Source organism: Erpetoichthys calabaricus, chromosome 1, assembly GCF_900747795.2.
Source record: "Erpetoichthys calabaricus chromosome 1, fErpCal1.3, whole genome shotgun sequence".
Taxonomy (NCBI): Eukaryota; Metazoa; Chordata; class Cladistia; order Polypteriformes; family Polypteridae; genus Erpetoichthys; species Erpetoichthys calabaricus.
Window position 1 is genome coordinate 51,542,760 of NC_041394.2, and position 25,354 is coordinate 51,568,113.

At 36.7% G+C, this 25,354-nt stretch overlaps 1 protein-coding gene across 1 annotated transcript in view; it reads left to right on the forward strand.

Annotated features, from left to right (window-relative positions):
• Positions 1–918: 918 nt before the first annotated feature.
• ube2d4 (ubiquitin-conjugating enzyme E2D 4 (putative)) overlaps positions 919–25,354 on the forward strand; it is a 57,483-nt gene continuing 33,047 nt past the window's right edge. Inside the window, exon 1 of the mRNA XM_028799320.2 lies at positions 919–1,163. Within this exon, the coding sequence (XP_028655153.1) occupies positions 1,140–1,163 (24 nt within the window). The 5' untranslated portion in view covers positions 919–1,139. The remainder of the gene's footprint in view (positions 1,164–25,354) is intronic.

Sequence of the window (25,354 nt, forward strand, 5' to 3'; positions counted from 1 at the left end):
TTATTTGCCTGTTTAATTGCTTCTGCATATTGCTTTGATGATGAAGGTGCTGTGTCAAAGTAAACCCCTAAATCCTTTTCAGAGGTTTCTTCATGTATGACAGTGTCTCCCATCTTGTATTTATAACTGACGTTCCCTTTGCCCACCTGTAGCATAATGCACTTTTCTATATTAAACTGAATTTTCCAAGTGTTCGCAAAGATTGGAAGCTTGTCCAAGTCCTCTTTAATTTGTTTCACTGCCTTCTCTGTGTCTGCCATTCCTCCAATTTTAGTGTCATCTACAAGTTTGACAAGTTTACTTACTATACAAAAATCTATGTCATTAATATAAAGCAGAAAAAGTAGTGGTCCTAGGACACACCCCGAGGGACTCCAATGATTGCCTCACTCCATGTGGAGCATCCATCCATCCATCCTTTATCCAATCCGCTATATCCTAACTACAGGGTCACGGGGGTCTGCTGGAGCCAATCCCAGTCAACACAGGGCGCAAGGCAGGACACAAACCCTGGGCAGGGCGCCAGCCCACCGCAGGGCCGAAGTGGAGCATTCTCCTCTTATTTGTACTCTTGACTCCTGCAGGCTAACCAACCAAACGTCCAGTTTTTTTTTTTTTAGATTACCTTTGATACCTGCAGCTTCTACTTTGAGAAATAATCTTCAATGTGAGAATGTACCAAAGGTTTTGTGAAGGTCATATGCTTTATTTTTGTCAATTATTCCAGTTGCCTGTTCAGAAAAATCTACAGGATTGGTTTGACAGGATCCTCCTGTCATACACCCATGCTGGCTCTTTAAGTAACAGCACCAACTAAACATACATGGTTGGTAAACTACAGCACAGCGCTGAACTCGAACTCCCAGTAAAACTTGCGAGGAGTTTAAAATCTCGCGAGAATGCTGCGGCGCACTGGAGCAGGGTCGTCGGGATCCCGTCAGCAGCAGCGAAAAAAAGGTCCGGAGTTGAAGCAGTAGAGTTTAATCCGGCTAAACGTGCAATTGGTGGGGCAGCAAAAAATAATAAAAAAAATATTAATAAAAATAAAAAAGAAGTACGCACCCGCACAACTCCTATTCCTGTATATAGATTTTTTTACTATTCTTATTTATTTTAAATTAATATAGAATTTTCGAGTCATGGCGCTGAAAAGAATCCAAAAGGTGAGTGGGTTTCTTTTTTATTGTTTCGCCGTTTTACTGGATTTCGTGAGCTTTATTATTTGGAAATGCCTTTGTGCTAGAGTCCCTCTCCCGGTCGGGTGTTTTGGCACTTTTTAATGCGTTAAATAGTCTTCGACTACATCTTTATTCCTTTTATGCTTTTCAGTGTAATTTGACAGATTGGGGGTATCTAAACCATGCTAAATATTGTCCCTGTGCGACTGTAAAGCAGCGCGAGCAGTGCGCAGGCGCGCGAGTGACAGCTGGGACCGGGTTGCCAAATCTTGAACCCCAATGTCAGTATTTCCCTTATAAGGATGCGGGCGGAGGGGGCGGCGAGGGGTATTTTTAACGAAATTGCCGGAGTGAACGAGCACACACACGGCCTAGACAGCGTCCTCTGCCCAGGCAGGGTGAGTGACAGATGAAAAGGGTGAGAAGGTGTGCAGATAAGCTTCTCTGGCCATTTATTCATGAAGACACGTGTAAGACCAGGTTTTTTCAGAACCATAGACACGCTGTATATTAGAGTCCAAATATAGCAATTCCTCATGGAGTTAGGGTGCTGTGGTTTCTCCAGCTTAGAACGGTGAGCCCTAAACAGCCGTGGTATTGAAGTTTACAAGATCCATTAATATAATTGCCGACGGGACAGCAGATTTTACAGTTTGACGGTAAAATGAGGTTGCAAGAAGTTTGAGTTCCTGGTTAGAACAGATCCATAAATGAGGACTCTTGCAGAAGGAACAGGAGTCATTCCAAATTCCTCTGCAACTCTGCCTGTGAATCAAAAGTGTAAAAGCAGTGCTGTCCTTATGAAATACAGATATTCCAGTCCCTCACCTCTCACGCAGCTTTAAAAAGCACAGACAGGTTTTCTCAACATTTTTCTCCTGAGTTGGGAAAGTGAAATAATTATAATGAAATCAGCAGAATTCAGAGTTTTCTTTTTTCTGTTTTAATTTTGTAAGATCAATACTTGGTTCATTGTGCAGTTTTAATTTTGTAAGATCAATACTTGGTTCATTGTGCAGTTTGTCAGGCTGATGTCTACAGTTGTACTTAACAGTTTGGGCTCAGGCCAAAAAAATTAGAAGTAAAAGTTAGCAGTTTTCTTGGACTTGATAGATGCCTTAAGTTAAGGAGGATCACTGATAACACTGGTGGAAAGAGAGTCTCATATTGTATCTGTGAAAGATTATTCATGCCAAAATTAAATGCAGTCCAACATGTTAACTACATTGCACATTTTTATGGTCTTCCTATTAAAAACATATCAATCGAATGATCAATTGCTCTTCACAATGGCTTGCAATTTTTGTGACAGCTTAAATGCGATACGAAAGTTTTATTGCATTTTAATTCATGCTCAGAGATTGCTTGTCATAACTCAAACCAAAGTAAACATACTGCATTTCGATTCAGAACCAAAGGCTAATCATGCCAAAACTGAATGTAAGAGATGGACCTGATGCTGAATGGCAAACTGCATGGGCAGGCCAAATAAGTGAAGCAGAGAAAGGTCTCCTGGTACAGACCTCAATTAGTGCATTATTAGACAAATTGACTACTATATTTGTTTTACTGTGGATACATTTGTAAATGCTAGGGTCATGACATTGTCTTATGCAATATTTAATTGTGTGCCCAAGGGCTGTCAGAATATGTCTTAAATTTAGTGAAATTTACAGCTCTTACTAGAAATCTATAGGTAACGTTGTCATTATTGTCAAACTTGTAAGATGCAGTTTTTATTTCAGAAAGTTATCTGTGTAATTTAAATATTACAAAGAGCATTAATTTGGCCCAATCCCTGCCTTTTATCTATTCAGTTTTTCGGTGAAGTTCTTATTCTATTTATTATAATTTCCTACTACCATGTGAATTTACCGAAGAGTAAAATCTAATGTGAACTTAACTATAGAGTAGAGTAAAATGGATTTCTGATGTAATCCTAATGTTAATGGTATACATGTCAAATTCTTTAATAGGGAGTTTTGCAAAAGTAACAGATTTCTTTTCCAAGGTATTTACAATGGTAGGTCATAAAAAACATTTCAGTCTGGAAGTATCTTTCCTGTAGTATTTCAACATTTATTCTACATTTTTTAGATGCAGAGTTTTTATTTCAGTAGAGTGAAATAGTACATATCCTTGACAAACATACTGTGTAACAGTATATATTCTTGTTTTCAATCCTTTCCCTTTTTTTTTTTTGGAAAATATTTCATGATATGGTTTATAGTTGTTGTAGTATAAGTATTATAACATGTACAGAGTACAGTATATGTAGCTTTCTTTATCATAAAGTTTTCCTAAAATACACTTTTAAGTAAAAGTGATCAGTCATTAATGAAGAAATTAAATAAAAGAAAGTAGCAGATGGTTCAGTCCATTAAACTTATTTAGGTAACTAATATTTTGGCTGTTTTGTAATGTGAGCGTCTGAACTTGTGGTGCTTGACTAAGTAGTTTGTTCCAGATTCCCAGTGCCCATTGGTTCCTGTTTTCCTGTCTTCGGTGCACTTAGCTGGAAAATTTATTCAATGTTCAGTATACATCATTGAACCCTTATTTTGCATATGCAAACTCTAATTTTATTAGCTGCACTTTTTTAAATACACAGTGTGAGGAATGTATTGGCAGACAGACATAAAATTATGTTAAAACTAATGGTACTGCTATATATATATATATATATATATATATATATATATATATATATATATATACTTATGTACAATATTTGTGGTCAATTTATGCGCTACATACAGTACATGTGTTAAACATGATGGTGAACAGGTTGAGACATTCCTGTAAATCATCTTGCACATTTGAAGTATGTTTTGTGAATAAATGTATTCCGCCATTCAAATGTTAACATAATTTTGACTCACTTTGTATAAACTAGGAATATAAAACAATTGCCATCCATTTCATGTGAATATTAGCTCACTACTTATAATACTTATTAAAAGAATGAGAACCTTTCCAGAATGGACCCCTGACACAGTTGCTCTAAACAGTGTAAAAGATGTCATATACTGAGAATAGTCTTGTGGAAATGGAATTTAATATACAGTACATACTGTGTGTATGTGGGTACCAACAGCATATACTGTGTTAAGGGTGGTGACTTTCTGTACCCACTATACTGTATGTAAATAAATGTATGTCTGATATATTCAAACATGTTTTTGTCAGTAGGTGTGGTTGTTGACCTGGGGTAACGAGCAGAGCATCTTATGGATGTTCTGAACTCTAGGTAGCTATGTACCATTAATATTTTATGTTCACTGAGTAAGCTCCATACCAAGATGTTATGCAGCTAGTAAGAATGGACTCCGCTGTGCACTCACAGAAGTTGATGAGTGTAGTTGGGCACAGTAGCGTTACCCTCAAACATTTAAGACTGTAAAGTTGTTGGTAAACCTTCATAGCAATAGTCGAAATTGGAATCTGCTGATCCTCTCCAGAGCATTTTCTGTAATGCAGAATGAAGTTGGGCCTGTTTTGTGTATGTGTATGTTAAAGTCCATGACAACCAGTTGCTTGGTTTTGCTTTTGTTAATTTAGAGAACAATGTCATAGCACCACAGTATCAGAAGTCTCTTCTCTGTAAGCCCTCTCATCATTGTTACTGATCAGGATTACAGTGGATGTAAGAGAAATGGAATATATTGTAAGTAATTTCCATTCAGAAACCTGTTACTGTCATTGTTATTTCATTCCCTTTATTATCCATTAATTAGTCATGTTTTTTTTTTGCATTTAACCCTAGCGTACATATGGCTGGCTTAGTGAGAGAATACAAGCATAATATTCACTATCTGCTTTGCATTCCCCAATTTTGGTAACAAGCTTATCCTGAATCCTGTTATGGTGTAATGCTAATAGTGTAAGCAGTAAAGGCAACAGAATTAATTTTTTGCAAGTTCAGCATTCAACAAAGCAAATATTTTACAGCACTTTGTAAAAATAGTAAGAGCAAACATAGGTAGGACAGAAAGTAGTAAATCCTTGTCTCACTTATTGCTAAGTTAGTGTACACAGTAATTGACACTACACAGGATTGATACTACAATTTTGATGTTGGTAAAAGACCAGCTTTTGGACCTCTGTTTCAGTACCAAACAGTTCTGAAGCAAATTAAGGATAACTGCAGTCCCCCACCCTTAACAAAACTTCAGCCTTCCTGGTGCACTGCATTAATGTGTACCTCCCCGTGGGCCTTCACTTCCTCCTTGATAGCATAAACTGTGCATCAATTTAATTTGTGTCAACACATGTGATTTCCTGAAGTCTTCAGCACTTTTTAAGCACATTTTTCAACAGCTACTCCATCGAGTGTCAGGGGAGAGGCTTGAGTGAAAAGCTGATATTAACTGCTAGTAGAGAAAATCCCAAAAAGCTGGTGCGGTATTATTTGCAATTTTTGGCTTTTACAGTACTTTTCTAGTACTGGTATACTATATAACCCCAGCACACACTGCAGCTAAAAGTGACTTGATTTCCATTTTTTGGTTTTGTCTGATTTTACTATTTTACATCTGATATGAGTGTGTACAGATGATAATCCAGATTTTCCCCAACATGCACTAAATTAATGAAAATATATTTGTCAGACAGATGTGATCTAATCAATCACCATGAACAGGAAAAGCATGCAGGCTGCTGCACTACTGAACAGTACGGGATTTTTGGGAATTCATAATGGATAAATACAAAGTAAAAAATTATAGCTGTTGCTTTGGGAACACTGCTGTATCTGTACTCTTAAAATTGTGGTCACAGAAGAGGAAACGTGAAGGAATTTCATGCAAAACAGTGGTTTGACAATTTCAGAATATTAATGGAGACATTTGATTACTTATAGTATGTCAACATCTGTCTGTTTGAAAAAATATGTACATGGGGTGTCCCGTTTTTTTCAGTAACCACTTAATAAATGAGTTATATTAGCTGGAGACAGTCAGCCCAAATACTTGTTAGGTCTTCTATCATTGCACACTGAGTTTATGCAGTTATCCATCTGATCTGACTGATCATATTAGAGATGTGACTACTCCGCATAATAAACATTTCTTTGGAAGAATATAAATTTCCGGACAATTCCAATCCCCAAGTTCAATTGCAGGTCACATTCAAGTCACGCATATTTTCATCAGATTAGTGCCATATACAAAAGTGGTCTATAACTGATCTGAAAAGTTCTGATTCCATGTGCTCCTTTGTGGTTCACACTTCCTTTAAAATACTCAATCTGTGTCACATGACTTAAAACATTCAAAATTCAGCTGCATTGTTAACATGGCCTCATTGACACGAAAATACATTAAGATTGAAAAGCATAGAAAAGTGAATATTCTTGCCCTGAAAGATGACACTCGAATCATTTAACAATGGTTAACAAATTGGTTTGCAAGAAAAACAGGCAAAATAACAAAAGCCAAAAGGAAAAAGTACATTAAAATGATGGGAGCTGGTTTTTCTGAAATAGCTGACAACCTTGTCATTTTGAAGGCTTACTTTTATAAGGGTGATTAATGGTACCTAAGCCTTGTCCCTGTCACTTGATAGCAGCTATCTTGTGCCCTTAGAAGAATGTGAGATCACCTGGCAAACAATGCAATGAGTACAAATAAGTAAATGTCAGAAAACACAAAAGAGGTGGGCAGTAAACTGCCAGACACTTCTGATGCATATGTGGTTGAACTGCTTACTTCTTAAAATTGCTACCTCCAGTAAGGCCTAGTATTGTCTACATAGATATGTTTAGGCTTTTCAGTTTATAAATTGTATCATTTTATTTTTATTTCACAGACTGCTTTTACGTCATTTCTGTAATTCAGATTAAGAGCACCTCACATAATTTAAAAGCCTCTCCATCCATCTTTTCATTGTCCGAACCTGCTAACTACAGTGGGGGAGCTTGCAGAACTAGGAACTAGACACTAGAATACCAAAGAAATTATTTACAGCAGAACCTTTATGTATGTGAATTCAAGTGACTCCCATACTCACTGCAGTGTGCAAAACAAGGAACGAGACTTGAATAATAGGATAATTTAGGTGTGTTGTCAAAACTGTGTGCATTTCAGGATGTCTAACAATTACATTATTATAATTTTAAGATGTCCCAAATGACTCGGATTAAAAGATGTTTCAAAATAGTCAGGAAGTTCTTTTTAAAAAGAACATTTCATAGGAACGGAAGTAATTTTGAGATATCTATATCTTAAAATGAATAGGACATGTTAGAATACCTCAATGTATAGGTTGACAAACAAAAAAGTATTTTGAGATATGTTGAGAACATTTTCAGATATCTGAAAAGCTGAATTGTATTTTGTGATATGTTTCACTGTTACATTGTCTTTATATTAGGGTTGCCACAATGCTGAAATTCATAATTTTGATAGAATACCTCGAAAAGTATTGGTATTCTATACAATTTTTAATATCATGGGTGGGATGAAGAGATGCACACACATTTGAAGATCAAAATTTTATTTTTATATGTAATATGTAAAAAGAATATAAAGATAAGCAGATTCCTCTAAGAGTGTCACCCATTTAAAAGTTAATACAATGGCAGAAAGAACATTAGAGCAATCTTTTTAACTTTTTCCATTAATGGAAACAAGCCTCTGACACTGTCGTGTATTCACAAGTAATGTTTGAAGGACCAAGTATAGAAAGTGTATTAGTACATTTCTTTAAATGCTTTGTCCTTTATATGTTTTCATATAGAAATATTGGAAGTCATGAAACAAATTCTTCTTTTTGCTATTTTACAATGCTTACATCATATTTATATATTTCTTTGTTGATAAAATCTCTTTATAGAGAATTTAATTTATTGCCAATTTAACACTGGATGCGCACAAATCTACTTGAAGATAAAACCAAACGCTTTTTAAATGTTGCCGTTTTTCGACACCATTTTAAAAGGTATACTGTCAACTTTAAAAGAATCAGCACTCTTTTAAAAGGAAAGTATCATGTAATACACGTGGAAACTAAGAATGCCGACTCCAGGAGCAAACGGAGGAAACTGATGTGTGTGCATTTCACTGAAGGAGCATGTGTTACATTAAAACTAGAAATGACGTGCAAGCTAGACCAGCATAAAGAGAAGTAACAGTTGTGCCTTAACGTGTCTGTGCTAAATTAAAAGGGGTACTGACTTCCACAGGAGACCTTCACTTTCAGGCTGCAGTTTTCACTGCTAAATTTATGAATCAACACAGTGAGTGAAAAAATGTGGGGCTATGAGCAGGAAAATATGGTTAGAAACATTCAAAATGATAGAATCCTGTCAGAATATGAGAATTAATATGTGTCACCATCAATAGAATTGATATTTTTGACAGCATTACTTTCCATTCTGTCCTCGCTAGCAATGAGTTTTGTAAACAGGAGACTCTGTTTAAATTGTGGCTGTATTTGATTTACAACAGATACTGCGTATGCCTCTGTAGCAGCCTAATGTGTAAAGTCGGAGTCGCCTGCTAAATAGCATTACTGCATATGGGTACCTGTATTTTGTTTTTAAAGCTATTAATATATTTTTAAATTTGAAGATATTTGACCTACTATTCAGTACTGGTAAAACAAGTTGATCACACTATAATTGTGTGGATTTGTCTGGGGACATTTCAGTAAATATCTCTGCAGTTCTGCTAGTTTTTTCTGTTTACTGTCGTTCATGAAGTTTCTTAGAATATGTTTACGAGTACCATTCTGTAGTTTGGAACTCTTTTTAATTTGTCATAGGTTGAAGTTTGTAATTTTGACTGTTCATTAAGTAAGGATTTCATTGTCTAAATGCATAATTTACACAGGCAAAGCAAATAAATCAAAACTTGGTCTGTAGAGCTTTTCACTTCATACTTATATTATTTTTGCATTCATGAGTCCTGTAAGAGGTGAAATCTTCATGAATATTTGTGTTATTTGATAATAACTGTACCTAATTTACTTTAAAATGAAATAACTCCCTTCATAATTGACTGGTTGAGAGTTGTGCATGAGCATTGAAAGGCAACGCAGCACAGAGATGAGAACAGAAATAATAAAATACAAAGTAATATAAAAGTATCACAGAATAAATACAGTATAGTGGTATGTTCAGTATGCTAATCAAGGTTTATCAAAATGCTCATTGTCAATTTGGGTTTCAGTGTGCTTAACATTTTCAGTACAGTGAGTGCAAGAAAATAAAAATTGAATATTAAGTACCACAACACTATATTTGCTACACTAAAATAATGTGTTAAACTCCATCAAGTGACTGCATTTCATGTAATTTGTCTTGTATTACTAAACAGAGTACATTGGAACCTCGGTTCATGACCATAATTCGTTCCAAAACTCTGGTCGTAACCCGATTTGGTCGTGAACTGAAGCAATTTCCCCCAGAGGATTGTATGTAAATACAATTAATCCATTCCAGACCATACGAACTGTATGTAAATATATATTTTGTTTAAGTTTTTAAGCACAAATATAGTTAATTAAACCACAGAATGCACAGCGTAATAGTAAACTAAATGTAAAAACATTGAATAACACTGAGAAAACCTTGAACAACAGAGAAAACTAGCACTGCAATAGTTGGCGCTATAGCGCTACCAACCACTGGCTAAAAACACATTTTTTTAATGAGTTTTAAGCACAGGGAAAAAAGTGAACATTTGAAAAAATCCGTAATTTAATAAACCACCAAGAAAAGTAACTTTGCAACAATGCACGCTACGAACGGATCGCTGTAAACAGAAGTGAAAACAAAAACAAGCCTTCCTACCCTATGCGTCCAGCCCTCTCTCTAGTGCTGCCTGTGTGTGTCTCTCTCTCTCTCGCGCCTCTGTGTGTGTGTGTCTCTCTCTCTCAAGCCTGTGTGTGTGTCTCTCTCTCTCTCTTGCGCGCCTGTGTGTGTGTGTCTCTCTGTTTCGTGTGTCTCTCTCTCGTGTGTGTGTGTGTGTGTCTCTCTGTTTCGTGTGTCTCTCTCTCGTGTGTGTGTGTGTGTGTGTGTGTGTGTGTGTGTCACGCTCTCTCGCTCTCTCTCTCTCTCTCTCTTGCTCGCTGCACAGGAAATGCACAGGGAGAGACTGAACACGTACAAACCGAAAGGGAAACTGGCTTTTTCGTATACCGAGTGTGTGGTCGTGAACAGATGCAAAAGTTTGGGGAACTTTTTGGTCGTAAACCGATTTCTACGTGTACTTTAGTTTTTGCAAATCTATGCTTTACGCTAGTATTATAAATGACATCAGGTAACATTTAACTTTCCTTTTGTACATAAATAAAGAATAATATTTATTGACTATCAGTGTTAGGTTACGTATAGCAGTAAATGCAGTCATTTTCTTTTAAAGTTCATTATAATGAAAAAGCACTAGAGCATTATTACCTACGTTATAAACTGATGCAATTTTATTACCATTTTTTTCCTCTAACTTTGTCATTCTATTTTATATTCCATCCTGCTTTGATGGCTGTCTACTCAACAACCCTGTAATCCATACCGTTCATTTTAGGTTCAGTAAGAACAGGATTAGCATGCAGCTTGACTGTTTTTGAATGCTGATTTGTCACTCTCTGTATGTGTGCATCTGAGGCATTGTCAAATGTCAAAAGTGCTAGGGTTAGCATCGTCCTATAAAGCATCAGACTTAATCAGTGATTCTAACAGTTTCCATTCCAGGTAATGAAAATCATTTTAAATTAAGCTCTGGCATATTTAATCTTTGACTTGTTAGTAATGAAGTAGTATGAGCAAGTGGCATAAATACTGGGCTTCAAACAACAAGGTTTCCAGTGCATTTCTGATGTTTGACTGACTCTGACCTTGAACAAGTCACCTAACCTATGTGTGCTCTGGCAGCTTACTGTAGAAAAGGCACTATATAAATTAGAGGTTACTTTTTAGCATATTTTTTTAATGTCCTGAATTAGTACATTGTACTATTTATGAATTGAAATATTTTGCAAATTTACAGCATCATTCACAAAGATTTTACTTTCATCATTTTAATGTTTTATTAAAGTGAATTTTCAAGAAATATTTTTTTAATGTTAAATCTTAGTGACCTATTTTTCAGCCTTTCTTTTTGTCTCATTTAGAGGATCTACTAATCCATGTTAAGTCTAATTTTTAATGTATTTTCCTGTAACCTGTACTCTTTTGTAAAGGATTACAGAAATTTGTGATTCCTCTTCCCAGTGCTATTTATGGTTGTATACTTTATTGCCCTTGCTGATTTGGTTTACTTGGAGATCATCATGTGAAAGCTGTATCTGATTCAGATGTGGAAATTCTAGAGGAAAAGAGAGAAATCGTTTTTGTCCATGTACAGAATTTATTATTGGTTAATGTGTTCCTAGTTAATTGAATTCTTTCTTCTAGTATGCATGTTCAACTGGAAGCACATTGATGATCAAACTATACTGTGAGAAAGGCTCCTGCCAAATGCAGTTTATTGTTGTAGACACGGAACTGGTTTGGCCACCAGTGGATCAGAGCATCATTATTGGTTAGTCTTGATTTTGATATTCTGGTTTTTGAATAGTAGTTCTTTCGTCTTGACTTGGTTATAGTAGTAGTGGGCTTCTTTGTTTCTTCATAAATGGAATAACATCTGTTAGCTTCCTTTAATACTAAGAGTGGTGCCAAAAAACAAAACAACACACAAGAAAAGAAGAGACAAGGTCAGAGATAGATGGAAGGGTCAGAATAGCAGAGAGAAGTTAAAAGTGCTGTTAACTCAAAATTCAATATGCAGAAAATAAAGCTAAAGTCAAAAGAGAGCAACCAAAGGGGTCCTTAGGCTATCTAGATTTGTTTTACCCTGAATAAAGTATAAAATACATTAGTTTTGTATTATTTTACAGTGAATCCAAAACCCAAAGAAAGTTCTTGACATGCTGCACTTTTAAATATTTGAATTGGACATGTGTAGTGATGTTAAATTAGAAGACAAAACAACAGTGCTCACAAGTAAAGTAAGCGGCAAGATAGTGCCATAGTGATGCTACTGTTGTAACAATAAAATCTGTTGAGAAGTACATACACATTTCAAGAATCCAAAAAAAGTACAAACTGGACTCAAGCAATCCAGGGCTCAGGTGCTAGGAGAGAATACTGTATGGACTAAGCTAACACCCTGAACCAATTTTCCAATGACCTGTCCCCCCACACCATCTCTACTACATTAACACTATTACCACATCGACTGGAAAGGCCATACTGATCATCAGGATGCACTATCAATAACTAAAGTCCAAGTTAGGACTTTTTAAAGACTGAGGAAGCTACACACAGGAAAGGCTGCAGAACCAGATGGAGTCAGGCTTCAAGTTCTTAAGGCCTGTGTTTACTAACCTTGTGTTGTACTCTGTTACCTGTTCAGTCCATCTCTAAAGCTCCAGAAAGTACCACTGCTGTAGAAAACATCCTACATTGTTCACATTCCAAAGAAGGCAGGCACCTCTTCACCTAATGACTGTAGAACAGTACCCTTTACTTGTCACATCATGAAGAACTTTGAGAGACTAGTCCTGGACTATATGAGTCTCCATGTGGTAGACCACCTGGACCCACTGCAGTTTACCTATTGGACAAAGATTGGAGTGAAGGATGCAATTATCCATCTGCTCCACAAGAGACATTCTCACCTGGACAAAACTGACAGCACTGTAAGGAATATGTTTTTTGATTTTTCCAGTGCTTTCAATACCATCCAGCTATCCTTATTAAGTGGTAAGCTCAGAGATATGCAGGTGGATGAGCCTATGGTGTCTTGGGTAATGGACTTGTCTGTCAGGCAGACCACAGTGTGTGAGACTCAAGGACTGTGTATCTGATAAAGATTTGAGCAGCACTGGAGCACCACAAGGAACAGTCCTGTCTCCTTTTTTCTTCACCTTGTACTCCTTTAACTGTAAATATAACACTAGGGGTCTCGTGTATAAACGGTGCGTATGCACAAAAATGTTGCTTAAGCCCATTTCCATGCTCACATTGCGATGTATAAAACCTAAACTTGGCGTAAGGCCATACACATTTTCACACCAGCTAAATGCTTGACGTACGCAAGTTCTCTGCTCGGTTTTGCAAACTGGCTGCACCCAGCATCAAAGTAGTGCTTTTATTCCAGTGTGTTTTCCCTTTCTTTTTTAAGTCATATCCCTGACGCGGCTTTATCAAATACACTGAACAGCATATTGTGTATTAGTTTAAGGCATCTGATTATAATTAACCTGTAACAATATAATGGTCCACGGAATGGCCAAACTATTCCAAATACCATAGCTGCTTTAGCGTTATTACTCTCACTGAACCTTCTTCTTCTTCTTCTTTCAGCTGCTTCTGTAGCGGTTGCCACAGCGGATCATCTTTTTCCATATTACTTTCACTGCACCACTTGGAGTATTTATATCACTGTATCTGAGAGTGGAATCACAGCTCTACAGTAGCTGATTAGAAAGAAAATTATCGGTATACAGCATCAAGCACATGCTGCCTCGGCCATGCGCACAGTCTATTGAGCTGCTCTTAAACGGCAAACACTTCAGAGCCTTTCCTGTACGGACCTCGCAGTTCAGAAACAGTTTCATCCCAAGAACTATAAATGCACTCAATAATAATAATAATAATAATAGTAATAATGCATTTTATTTATAGGGCACTTTACATTAGCAGTAAATGCAATATAAAAAGTTTAAACAAAGGCAAAGCAAGATAAAAACAGAGATAAAACAACAATAATTATAGCATTCTTGTTAATAAGCTTTCCTAAATAGAAAAGTCTTTAGCTGTTTTTTTAAAACAGCCCACAATCTGCTGTGTTCTTAGGCTCTCTGGTATGGCAATCCAGAGCCGTGGAGCAGCGGCTGCAAAGGCTCGGTCACCCATTGTATGAAGTTTGGTCACAGGGCAGCGAAGGCGGTAGGTATTTGCAAAATGGAGGTATCTTGTAGTGGATTGTAATATAGGGAGCTCTTTATGATATTATGGAGCATTTCCATGGATACACTGGTGAGTAAACAAACAGAGTTTGTATTCGATACGGAGATGGATAGGGAGTCAATGAAGTGACTGAAGGATTTGTGAAATGTGTTCATACAGTATTTCTGCACCCTCATCAGGATTCTAACAGCACTATTTTGAATTTGTTGTAGCTTTTGTAGACTCTTGTTGGGTATCCCGATGAGGAGTGCATTACAATAGTTCAGTCTGGATGAGACAAATGCATGAACCAGCTTTTCAGCATCACAGAGGGAGAGGTAGGGACGTACTTTGGCAATGTTTCAGAGATGAAGGAATGCAATTTTACAAAGGTGATGGATATGTGTATCAAATGACAGATGGGAGTCTAACTTGACACCCAGATTTGTAACAGAAGGGGAGAGGGTAATGGTACGGTCAGAAAAGGAAATACAATTTACAGAGGAATGAAGTTGATTGGGGGGGGGGGGGGGTGCCAATTAAAAGAGCTTCAGTTTTGGTGCTGTTCAGCTTGAGGAAGTTCTTGGACATCCAGGCCTCAATCTCATCCAAGCAAGAGGAAAGAGTTGATGGAGGTTTAAGAGAAGTCGGATCCAGTCTCACATAGAGCTGCATATCATCAGCATAGCAATGGAATGAAACTCCATACTTGCGGATGATGTGACCCAGGGGAAGCATATAGATATTAAAGATCCTGTGGGACCCCACAGGTGACAGTGTATGAGATTTAACATCCCCCAACGCCACATACTCAGCCCCATCTGTAAGATAGGACTCGGACCACTCCAAAGCAATGCCAGAAAGTCCAATTGTATAGTGAAGATGATGAAGGAGAATATTATGATTTGCCATATCAAATGCAGCTGTGAGGTCCAGGAGAATAAGGAGTGATGGAGAGCCCAGGTCAGCAGCCATCAGGAGGTCATTGGTGACTCTGACCAGGGCTGTCTCTGTACTGTGAGAAGTTCGGAAACCAGATTGAAATTTTTCAAACAGATTGAATTTTTTGAGGTGATCCTGAAGCTGAACCAAAACAACCTTTTCCGGAACCTTAGACAAAAATGGAAGGTTGGAGATCAGATGATAGTTTGCTATCACTTCAGGATCCAAAGAGGATTTTTTTAAATGAGGTCTAATTTTTGCAGTTTTCAAGGCCAGTGGGACTAAGCCGCTCTGGAGAGAGTGATTAATGATATCAGCAATAAGAGGGCTTATATACTCCATCAGTCCATCAAGTACTCCTTGCAGAACTGTTTGCACTTATTAGTATAATCACCTCACTGTAAACTTGCGATACAGTTATAATATTGCACAACCTAAGACACTTTATAAAGTGCGTATTTACATATGATGACGATATCATTTTTAAGATGAAATGCAGCAAAATATGTTTATTATATTATACAGATAAACTGTTAACATCATTTAAATAATCTATATTGTTAATAATCAAATATATGAAGATACGGTGGCGCAATGCTAGCGACGATCTGGTGCCCCGTTCAGAGATTGTTTTTGCCTCGCGCTGTATTCTTGCTGGGGCTGGCACGACACTAGAAGGATAGATGGATAGAATAATTAAACATGTACTATTTCTATGTTTCTTAAAAGTTTTGAAGAATCTGCGTTCTAAGCTTACAGATGGCTTAATATCTATTACAGAGCTGATTTTGTGGTGATTGGTTACTTGGAGAAAGAAAAGGAAGGACAGGAACTGGGGGTTAGTACGTTTGAAAGAGACAGTACTGCTGCAATAAATTATTTCATCGAAGGTTGCGCACGGCGCAGCAAGCATCTTGTGTGAGGCAGGAACAATCTCTGAACGAGGCGCCAGTTTGTCACTATCACTGCGCCACCGTGTTCCCCTGTTTAATAACATGCTTTAACTCCTATCATCATAAAAATGATATCAAGTATACATCTCAGTATTTTAATTATTCAGAGAGCTGTAATATCACAAATGTAATGGATTCTGTGTCCCATCGGAGGAAGAGAAAGCCAGTTTAAGAAGTACGTAGTGATTCACACACACAGAGCACATAGAAGAACACATACAAAACAAAACATTTAACGTGCTACTTTAGTTACGATGGTATTTGAGAAACTAGTAAATTAAATGATTTTAAGATGAAGTTTATGATGTTCTACTTTAATGACAAATTCAACTATGTGATTAAAGTGTTAATTCTGAGATTAAAGTTGACATTTTCAGCTTTTTTCCCCACTGTGTGCCTATTTTTTTTTCTTTTCTCTGTACCATAATAAGCTTCCATATGACAGTCAGATAGTGGGCTACTACGACTCGCCATTTCACGGCGAGTTTGATATCTGACAACTTCTTTTTTATTTTGGACTCTGTGCGACTTTGAACTTGAGCTTTCGAGTTTCTCCGACACTCTATGTCATTCGATCAACTTCCTTTTGTTGTTTATACCACTGTTAAAACCACCAAATAGTAGGTTTTTCCTTGCCTCCACTTGGTATTCGCTGAAATTCTTTTATTTTCCCCTGTGCCTTTGCCATTGCCTTTTCACAGAACGCTGAGCTTAAGGGCTATTTATTTTGATTTGCATATTCAAAGAGGTGTAATTCTGGGAGGAGTTTAGGAGTGGTGGCAGGCACATGCACGTGCGTTACTTTTCACGCTGACCGGGATTTATGTAGCAGAAGAACATGGAAGTTGGCGAACACACAGATATATGCATCTGGATTTTTGCGTGCGCACATTTCAGCTTTTGTCTGTATGCCATGTTTTAGTGTGAATTTTACGCACGGTGTTATGCATGAGGCCCCAGGTCTTGTCACATGCAAAAATTGTTAGATGATCCTGCACCTACGTGATGCATTGATAAGGGGGATGAGTCAGGTGGGGAACTTTTCTTCTTGGAGCAACGAGAATTGTCTGCATCTTAACATCAGCAAAACCAAGGAGCTGGTTATAGACTTTCTCCGCACCAAAGTGCTTTTGTGTCCAGTCACTCTCTATTCAGGGAGTGGATATAGAGGTGGTGAACTTCTACAAGTACTTGGGGGTCTACATCAATGACGAGTTGGACTGTTCTCGAAACACAGAGGAGTTATATAAGAAAGGGCAAAGCAGGGTCTTCTTACTTAGGAAACTGTGTTTCTTTAATGTGGGAAGTGACATCCGTTACATCTTCTACAACTCTGTTAATGGCCAGTGCGATTTTTTTACGCTATGGTGTGCTGTGCTGGGCTGATAGAGAGGCCCACAGAAACAACAAGCTAATTAAAAGGGCAAGCTCAGTTATATGACACACTCTTGGACCCCTGGAGGTAGTAGATAAGGGGGAGAATTAAAACAAAACTGACTGCCATTATGAATAATGCTGCACATCCTCTCTCTGACACACTAACACTGAGGAGTTTCAGACAACAAATTATGTGTGTCTAGAAACGCTAGTGGGGCTCCTTTATACCAACAGCAAAATGTCTGCATAACGCCTCACTGTGACTGTGTCCGAGGTTTGATCCCTGCAAGGGGAAGCAAGGATGTGTACACCTGATGAGCCCAATTAGGATGAAACATGTTTCATGTACTCTTTTAGTATTTCACAGGTACTCTATAATATATGGGCTTCTGTAAAAAGCCATATTTCCTCCTGGATTCAAATAATGTTCTGTCAATGTAAAATGAGAACTGGGGATCTCAAAACTATATATTGCTCTTATTTAATGACAGCTTATTTGTGTAAATCCACAGAAAAATCTTATCATATGTATATGAATCATACTTAAAATAACAATGGCGACTACATTAGTCAAAAAAATGAGCAACCAGAAGCCAAACCCTGGTGATGAAAGGTTGCAGTGGTGGTAGACAGGTAATGAGGTAAAGATTCTCACAGTGTTTTTTCTTCTGAATACAAAATGGACACACCATTTTACAAATTACCTGCAATCTCAAAGTATAGATCAATACTTAAGAATATTCTTGGTTTGAAAATGAATATATTTGGTTAGTTTTAAAACTTTTATTTCACATTTGGATTGGAGCCTTGTAGACCTCACTTTAATTACTAAAACAGGATTAGTATTTTTTAATATATAAACATGCTTCACTTAAGAACACAGTTTCCCGTGGCAAATTAATGTATATCATGATTGTGGAAAAATAAGTTGAAAAATCACAAGCTTAATCTTTAGTGCAAAATGATCCATTTCTGTTTGCATTTGCACAGCTCCCTTTTCCACAATTTTCCTTTACATTTGTGAGCCTCATGTATTAATATAATGTCTTACACTTTTTGCTTTTTTTTTGTTGTTGGTCAACTATTGTAGTTTAGTCCTTTGCATTATTTTTAATAAAATATTTTTTGAAATTGAATAACTGAGAACTTTTTTTTGTATTACTCAACTCCAAAACATTATTCATTGGCTGACTTGAACATTTTGTAGAATTATCAGTTATGTAAATTGTGCCATGTTTAAACAATGTGTCGGGTATCTTGAGGAAAGGTACTTCCTTTCTAAGACGACATGATGGACATGCTAGATGAAAAGAAATAACTTTTAGCTTGTGATTTAAAAGGCTGAGATCAAAAACCTACAATTAAACTAAACTGAATTTCTTAAAAATGTGTAAGAATGAGGGAGACATTTATCAAGCAATCGCTCTAATGGCATCATAAAGGCCAAAATCACAACGTTTGCCTCCCAGTAAGAAGATACCATTAACAAACTAAGAAGAGCAGTGTACATCAGTGTCTCTTCCTATACCTCACTAAGTATGATAACAGTTACAATTACTCTGTTGAATGTAATATAATATTGGTTTTGTCAATAAATAACAAAAAAATTCCCCATTTACAATTTAGTGACAACTATTGGTTACATAAGACATAGGCTATCTTACTTATGAGTTATATACCCATTCTTGTAACTGCTCTAACTTTTTTTTAAACATGCCTCGGACTGCACGTGTATACTGCATGGCTTTCACATAATTAACAAATAATATTTATTTTTAATACCAAGAAACAATATGTATTTCTCATACTCCTATAATACTTGATTATGGAACATAATTTATCAGAGCATCACACACTCAGAATAAATATAAAATTATTTATATGACTCATCCTGAGTAATCCTTGCATACTGAGGTTTAAAATCAACTTTACAACATTTATATATTCATCTAATGTAGATTTATTTATTAGTTTATACTTCTGGACATGTTTTATTGTGTGTATGTTTCTAACAGTAGTTATAATATACAATAACTGAGAAGGCCTATTAGGAACAGACGCACACACCTGCTTATTCATGTAATTATCTAGTCAGCCAATCATCTGGTGGCAGTGCAATGCATAAAATCCTGCAGATATAGGTTAGGAGTTTTGTCAAACACCAGAATGTAGAAAAATGTGATCTTGGTGATTGTTTTGACTGTGGCATGATTGCTGGTTTAAGTATTTCTGCAACTGATTTTCTCCTGGAATTTTTCCATACAACTGTCTCTTAAGTTTACTCAAAGTGGCGCGATAAACAGAAAACGTTAAGTGAGTGGCAGGATGCAAATGGAAACACCTTGTTGATGAGAGAATTCAGAGCAGAATGGCCAGACTGGTTTGAACTGACATGAAAGCTAAAGCAACTCAGATAACCACAACCGTGTTGAGCAGAAAAGCATCTTGGAATGTGTGACACATCAAACATTGAGGCAAGTGGGCTAAAACAGCAGAATACTATGTTATGCACAGTTTGGGCCCATTAATACCTATCGATCATTACTTGAATGTCATGGCCTATTTGAGTATTGTTGCTGATCGTGTGCATCTCTTGATGGCCATAATTTATCCATCTTCTTATTGCTACTTCCAGAATGATAATGCACCATATCAGAAAGCAACAGTCATCTCATACTGGTTTTGTGAACATGACAATGAGTTCAGTGTTCTTCAGTGGCCTTCCCATTCACCAGATCTGAATGCAGTAAAACACCTTTAGGATGTGGGAGAAAAGAAGATTTGCAGCCTGAATGTGCAGCTGACAAATCTGCAGAAACTGTGTGATGAAATCATGTCCGCATGGACCAGAATCTAAAAAGACTGTTCCCAACATCTCATGGAATCCATGCCATTAAAAATTGAGTCTGTTTTATGAGCAAAAGGGAACCCTACCAAGTATTAGTATACTGTGAATAATGATGTGCTCTGTAAGTGTATTTTCCTACAGCTCTTCAGAAATTGTATCTATACTAATAAAAGGCAAAGCCCTCACTGACTGACTGACTGACTGACTGACTGACTGACTGACTGACTGACTGACTGACTGACTGACTGACTGACTGACTCACTCATCAGTAATTCTCCAACTTCCCGTGTAGGTGGAAGGCTGAAATTTGGCAGGCTCATTCCTTACAGCTTACTTACAAAAGTTAGGCAGGTTTCATTTTGAAATTCTACGCGTAATGGTCATAACTGGAACATATTTTTTGTCCATACACTGTAATGGAGGAGGCGGAGTCACGCCTCCTACATAATCACGTGAACTAAAAACAAGGAAGAGATTTACAGCACGAGTCAAACGCGGGAACGAAGGTAAATGACGTTAATTTTTGACTGTCTTTTAATACTGTGTAAGCATACATATTAACACATGTGCAATTAAACGTGTGCATTTACGGGGTGATTTCTCAGGCTTAAAAGCTCGCCTTTTATCAAACGCGGGAACAAAGGTAACTGACGTTGTTCACTGTCTTTTAATACTGTGTAACCATACATATTAACACATGTGCAATTAAACGTGTGCATTTACGGGGTGATTTCTCAGGCTTAAAACCTCGCCTTTTACTAAAAAGGTAAATGCAAAACTATTTTCAATCACTTTAATGAAACGCTCCCGTTAAGGATTGCAATAACATATTCGCGAGATAAAAGAACGAAGTAGGGGGAAATGACGGAAGAGCCGCAAACAGCGAAGAGCAACAAATTAATTAAACAATTGAGAAGGGAGCGAGTGAAGCATTCAAGCATGTTCATAAGGGAAACAAAGCACGGTGTAAAACGTAAGTTTAAATTAAGTTTATAGAAACGCTCCCGCTGCGGATTGCAATAACATATTCGCGAGATAAAAGTTTAATGAGAACACACGAGGTATAAACAAACCACACACCGTGGCGCAACGTTAGGGGCAACAGTTTCAACCATTCTATGATCTGCTTCTCGCAACTGAAAGACGGCACATGGCGGATGTTAGCCGACTTGCTGACCGCAACATTAGGGGCTTCAACTCTGGCGCTGACGCCACATCTCAGTGCCAACACTTTCCAGACTCTACTTAAAAGACACGCCCTCCTCACTGGACAGTTAAAAAGACCAATCAAACTAACGATGACATCAAGTATTACCCAATCAAAAGTAGGAAAGGAGGCATCTTCATAAAATGCGTGTGGGATGATTTGCATGAGACGCTGCTTTAAAAAAAATGATAAAAAAAATACGGGAGAAATCCCGTCCAGTATTGATTCAAAACGGGACGCGCAATTTCATTCTCAAATGCGGCACGATTCTGTATTTTAAAGGACGGGTGGCAACCCTACAGTGCCAGGTAACCACCCATACAATCAGATTGTGATTCAGACTAGGAATGCAATGAATGTAATTACCCCGATCTACATACAAGGCGAAAGTCTTGCAACATTCAAAGATGATGGTTTGGGATAAGTACACCATACAACATAAAAGAGCTTATGAAGCCTTGAACCGAAAAAAGCAACATCTCAGAGATCGTAAAAAAAAAAATAGGAGGTAATGTCGTTTTACTCGCTGTAGATTTTATTCAAACATTACCAGTTATTCCACGAGGGAGACCAGCAGATGAACTCAACGCGTGTTTAAAATCCATGCTTCTCCCACGCTCGGTTATATGTCGTGTGTTCTCGGGTAGGTACACCAAAAAATGTATACATTTAAGCATGTAATGGACAAACAAAAAATGAGGTATACCCGAGGGCACTGCAGTAGTACTTAATCTAACTTTACTTCTTAAATGTTAATGTTTTACTGTTTAATAATTTATACGCTTCTTATATGTTGTTCAAATTCTTTTATCAAAATACCAGTGACAGCGCAATGCACGATAACATGGAGTGAATACACCATACGCATCCGCCCACGGCCGCCCTGGTGTGCGCAGATAGGAGTTGATTCTACAATAAAATAAAATAAACATAAAAAGAGTAATACAATCATCACCCATAAAGCGGATAGTAGACGTGACGTACTATATGTGTACCAGATTTCAAGTCAATAGGTGAAACGGTTTGCGAGCTACAGGTGATTTAAAATCCTGGACAGACACACAAATTGCCACGGTAGCAAATTACAGAAGAAGATTTTACTGTTTAATAATTTATATTTATATGAAATGTGCTTCTTATATATTACTTCATATTCTCATATGATAATGATGTTAATATTTATATTGATTTCTATGTTATTGAAACTGCATGTATGTGTGTATATGTATGTATATATATATATATATATATATATATATATATATATATATACTAGCAAAATACCCGCGCTTCGCAGCAGAGAAGTAGTGTGTTAAAGAGGTTATGAAAAAAAAAGGAAACATTTTAAAAATAACATAACATGATTGTCAATGTAATTGTGTTGTCATTGTTATAAGTGTTGCTGTCTATTATATATATATATATATATATATATATATATATATATATATATATATATATATATTATATATATAATATACACACACACATAAACATTTATATACATATACATATATATACATATCTACATATACACATATCTACATATATATACACACATACATAAACACACACATAAGACTTATTGACTGAAACGGGCTTTCACGAAAACAGTTAGGGCTTTGCTACAGGATACACCCTCCACAAGTTAACCAAGTAAAAATAAAATATATATTTCTGTTTTATTTAAACCTTTTAAGTTCATATGCATAGCCCCATTTGGCTGCTTAATTTTTTTTTTCTTTCTTCAGTAATATTTAATCTCCTTAAAGAAAAAGAACATATCCATTTTACTTTTTTTGTATCTGTGTAGTAATATTTTAGTGTAAAAGAATAACCAGTATTTAAACCTTTTATGTTACTTTATACATTTATTTTACACAATGTTGAAAAATTAATAAGAAAGCTACATATTTTGGCAGCTGCTGCTTTCATTTTCAATGAAATGAAAAAAGCTCTCCAAGAGAAAACGTCAATGAAGAAGAAACAGTTTGCACTATCTAAAAATGAGAAACCCTCATTTATAAAAGTTTGCTGCAGATGACTTAACTGAAAATAAATGAATAGTTCCTATGTGTATAATACATATTTATCTATTTCACTTATGCCTTTATTCCACCAACTTACAACATCTGAAGTTCAATTTGTTACATTACTTTTGTTTTTTGCAGCACAGGCAGGTGAAGTGACTTCCTCAGGGTCACACAGTGGTGTCAGTACCAGGATTTGAACTGACAAGCTCCGGGTTTGCTGAAATATTACTGAAGAAAGAAAAAAAACGAAAATGGGCAAATAGGGCTATGCATACAAATGTCCATCCATCCATTATCCAACCTGCCATATCCTAAATACAGGAGCCAATAAGTAGATATATATATATATATATATATATATATATATATATATATATATATATATATATATACTGTATATATACATATGTGAATGTATGTATGTATATATCTATGTCTATATATATATATATGTAGATATGTAAATTTGTATATGTATATATATGTTTATGTGGATATGTATATACGTATGTATATGTAGATATGTGTATATATAGATATGTATATATATATATGTTTATGTATATATATGTTTATGTGTGTGTGTGCATATTATATATATAAAAGACAGCAACACTCATAACAATGACAACACAATTACATTGACAATCATGTTACGTTATTTTTAAAATGTTTCCTTTTTTTTTCATAACCTCTTTAACACATTACTTCTCCGCTGAGAAGCGCGGGTATTTTGCTAGTCAAAAATATAAAGGCAAATTTAAAATATGATATGGTCTAGGGCTGCACGATAACAGAAAAAATGACTATCACGATTAATAATGACGATTATTCCTTTGGTAAATGAAGTCTGTGACCAAAGCAGCGTTGGCTCGGCCAGTTATTCACAGATGCTGCCCTAATCATATTAGCTGCGTTGTCCGTTGTGATGTACACAAGTCTTTCTTCCACCAAGCCCCAAGCGGACATGGCTTCTTTGAGGCCCACTGCAATAAACTCCGCTGTATGGTCTTGTGGGAAAAACGAAGTTTGCAAAAGCTTGCTTTTCATCTCAAACTCGCTGTCAATAAAATGAACTGTCAAGCTCAAATACGGTTCCGCAGTTCTGCTTGACCATAAGTCGGTCGTGGCAGCAAAATATTCAAGGCTGAGCCTGAGAATTTCTCTTTCTATTTCTTTTCGGCATTTCGCATACAGCGAGGGCAGCGCAACATTGGAAAAATGGTTGCATGAGGGAATGCTATATCTTTTATGAAGTGTTGCGATCATTTTTTTAAACCCCTCACTGCTCACGGTGGTTATCGGTCACATATCCTTGGCTATATGGTACGTGATCACCTCTGTTATTTCCCGGTGTCCTTGAGAGCTAGGCAGATATGGTATTGCGTTGAACAATGTCCCTGATATTGTTGTCTGTGTTGTGGATGGCTGGTAATTTTTTGTTGTTGCTGTTTGTGCCTTCAGTCGTTGAAATTCTTGATAGTGTACTTTGTGGTGGCTTTTAAGGTGGTTGATGAGGTTTGTTGTGTTACCTTGGGACGTTTGGACGGAACAGGAACAAAGTTTGCACAAGACTCGTACCTGATCAACATCACATTCCTCGAAATCGAAATAGTTCCAGACAACTGAGTATGACCCCTTTTTAGAAACTAACGATCGCACTTCTGCACCTTCCTCACGTTGCTCCGCCATCATATGTTTATTCTGACTGACTGTTATTGCTGCTATTGACTTCTACTGCTTCAGAAAGCGCTTGCAATCTAGACGCAGTCCAATCCGTAAACTCAGCCCATAAAAAACAGTTTGGTCTTTATACTGTAAAATCGCGACGATATTTATTAACTAATCGTGGGTCATAAATATCGTTATCATGAGAAAA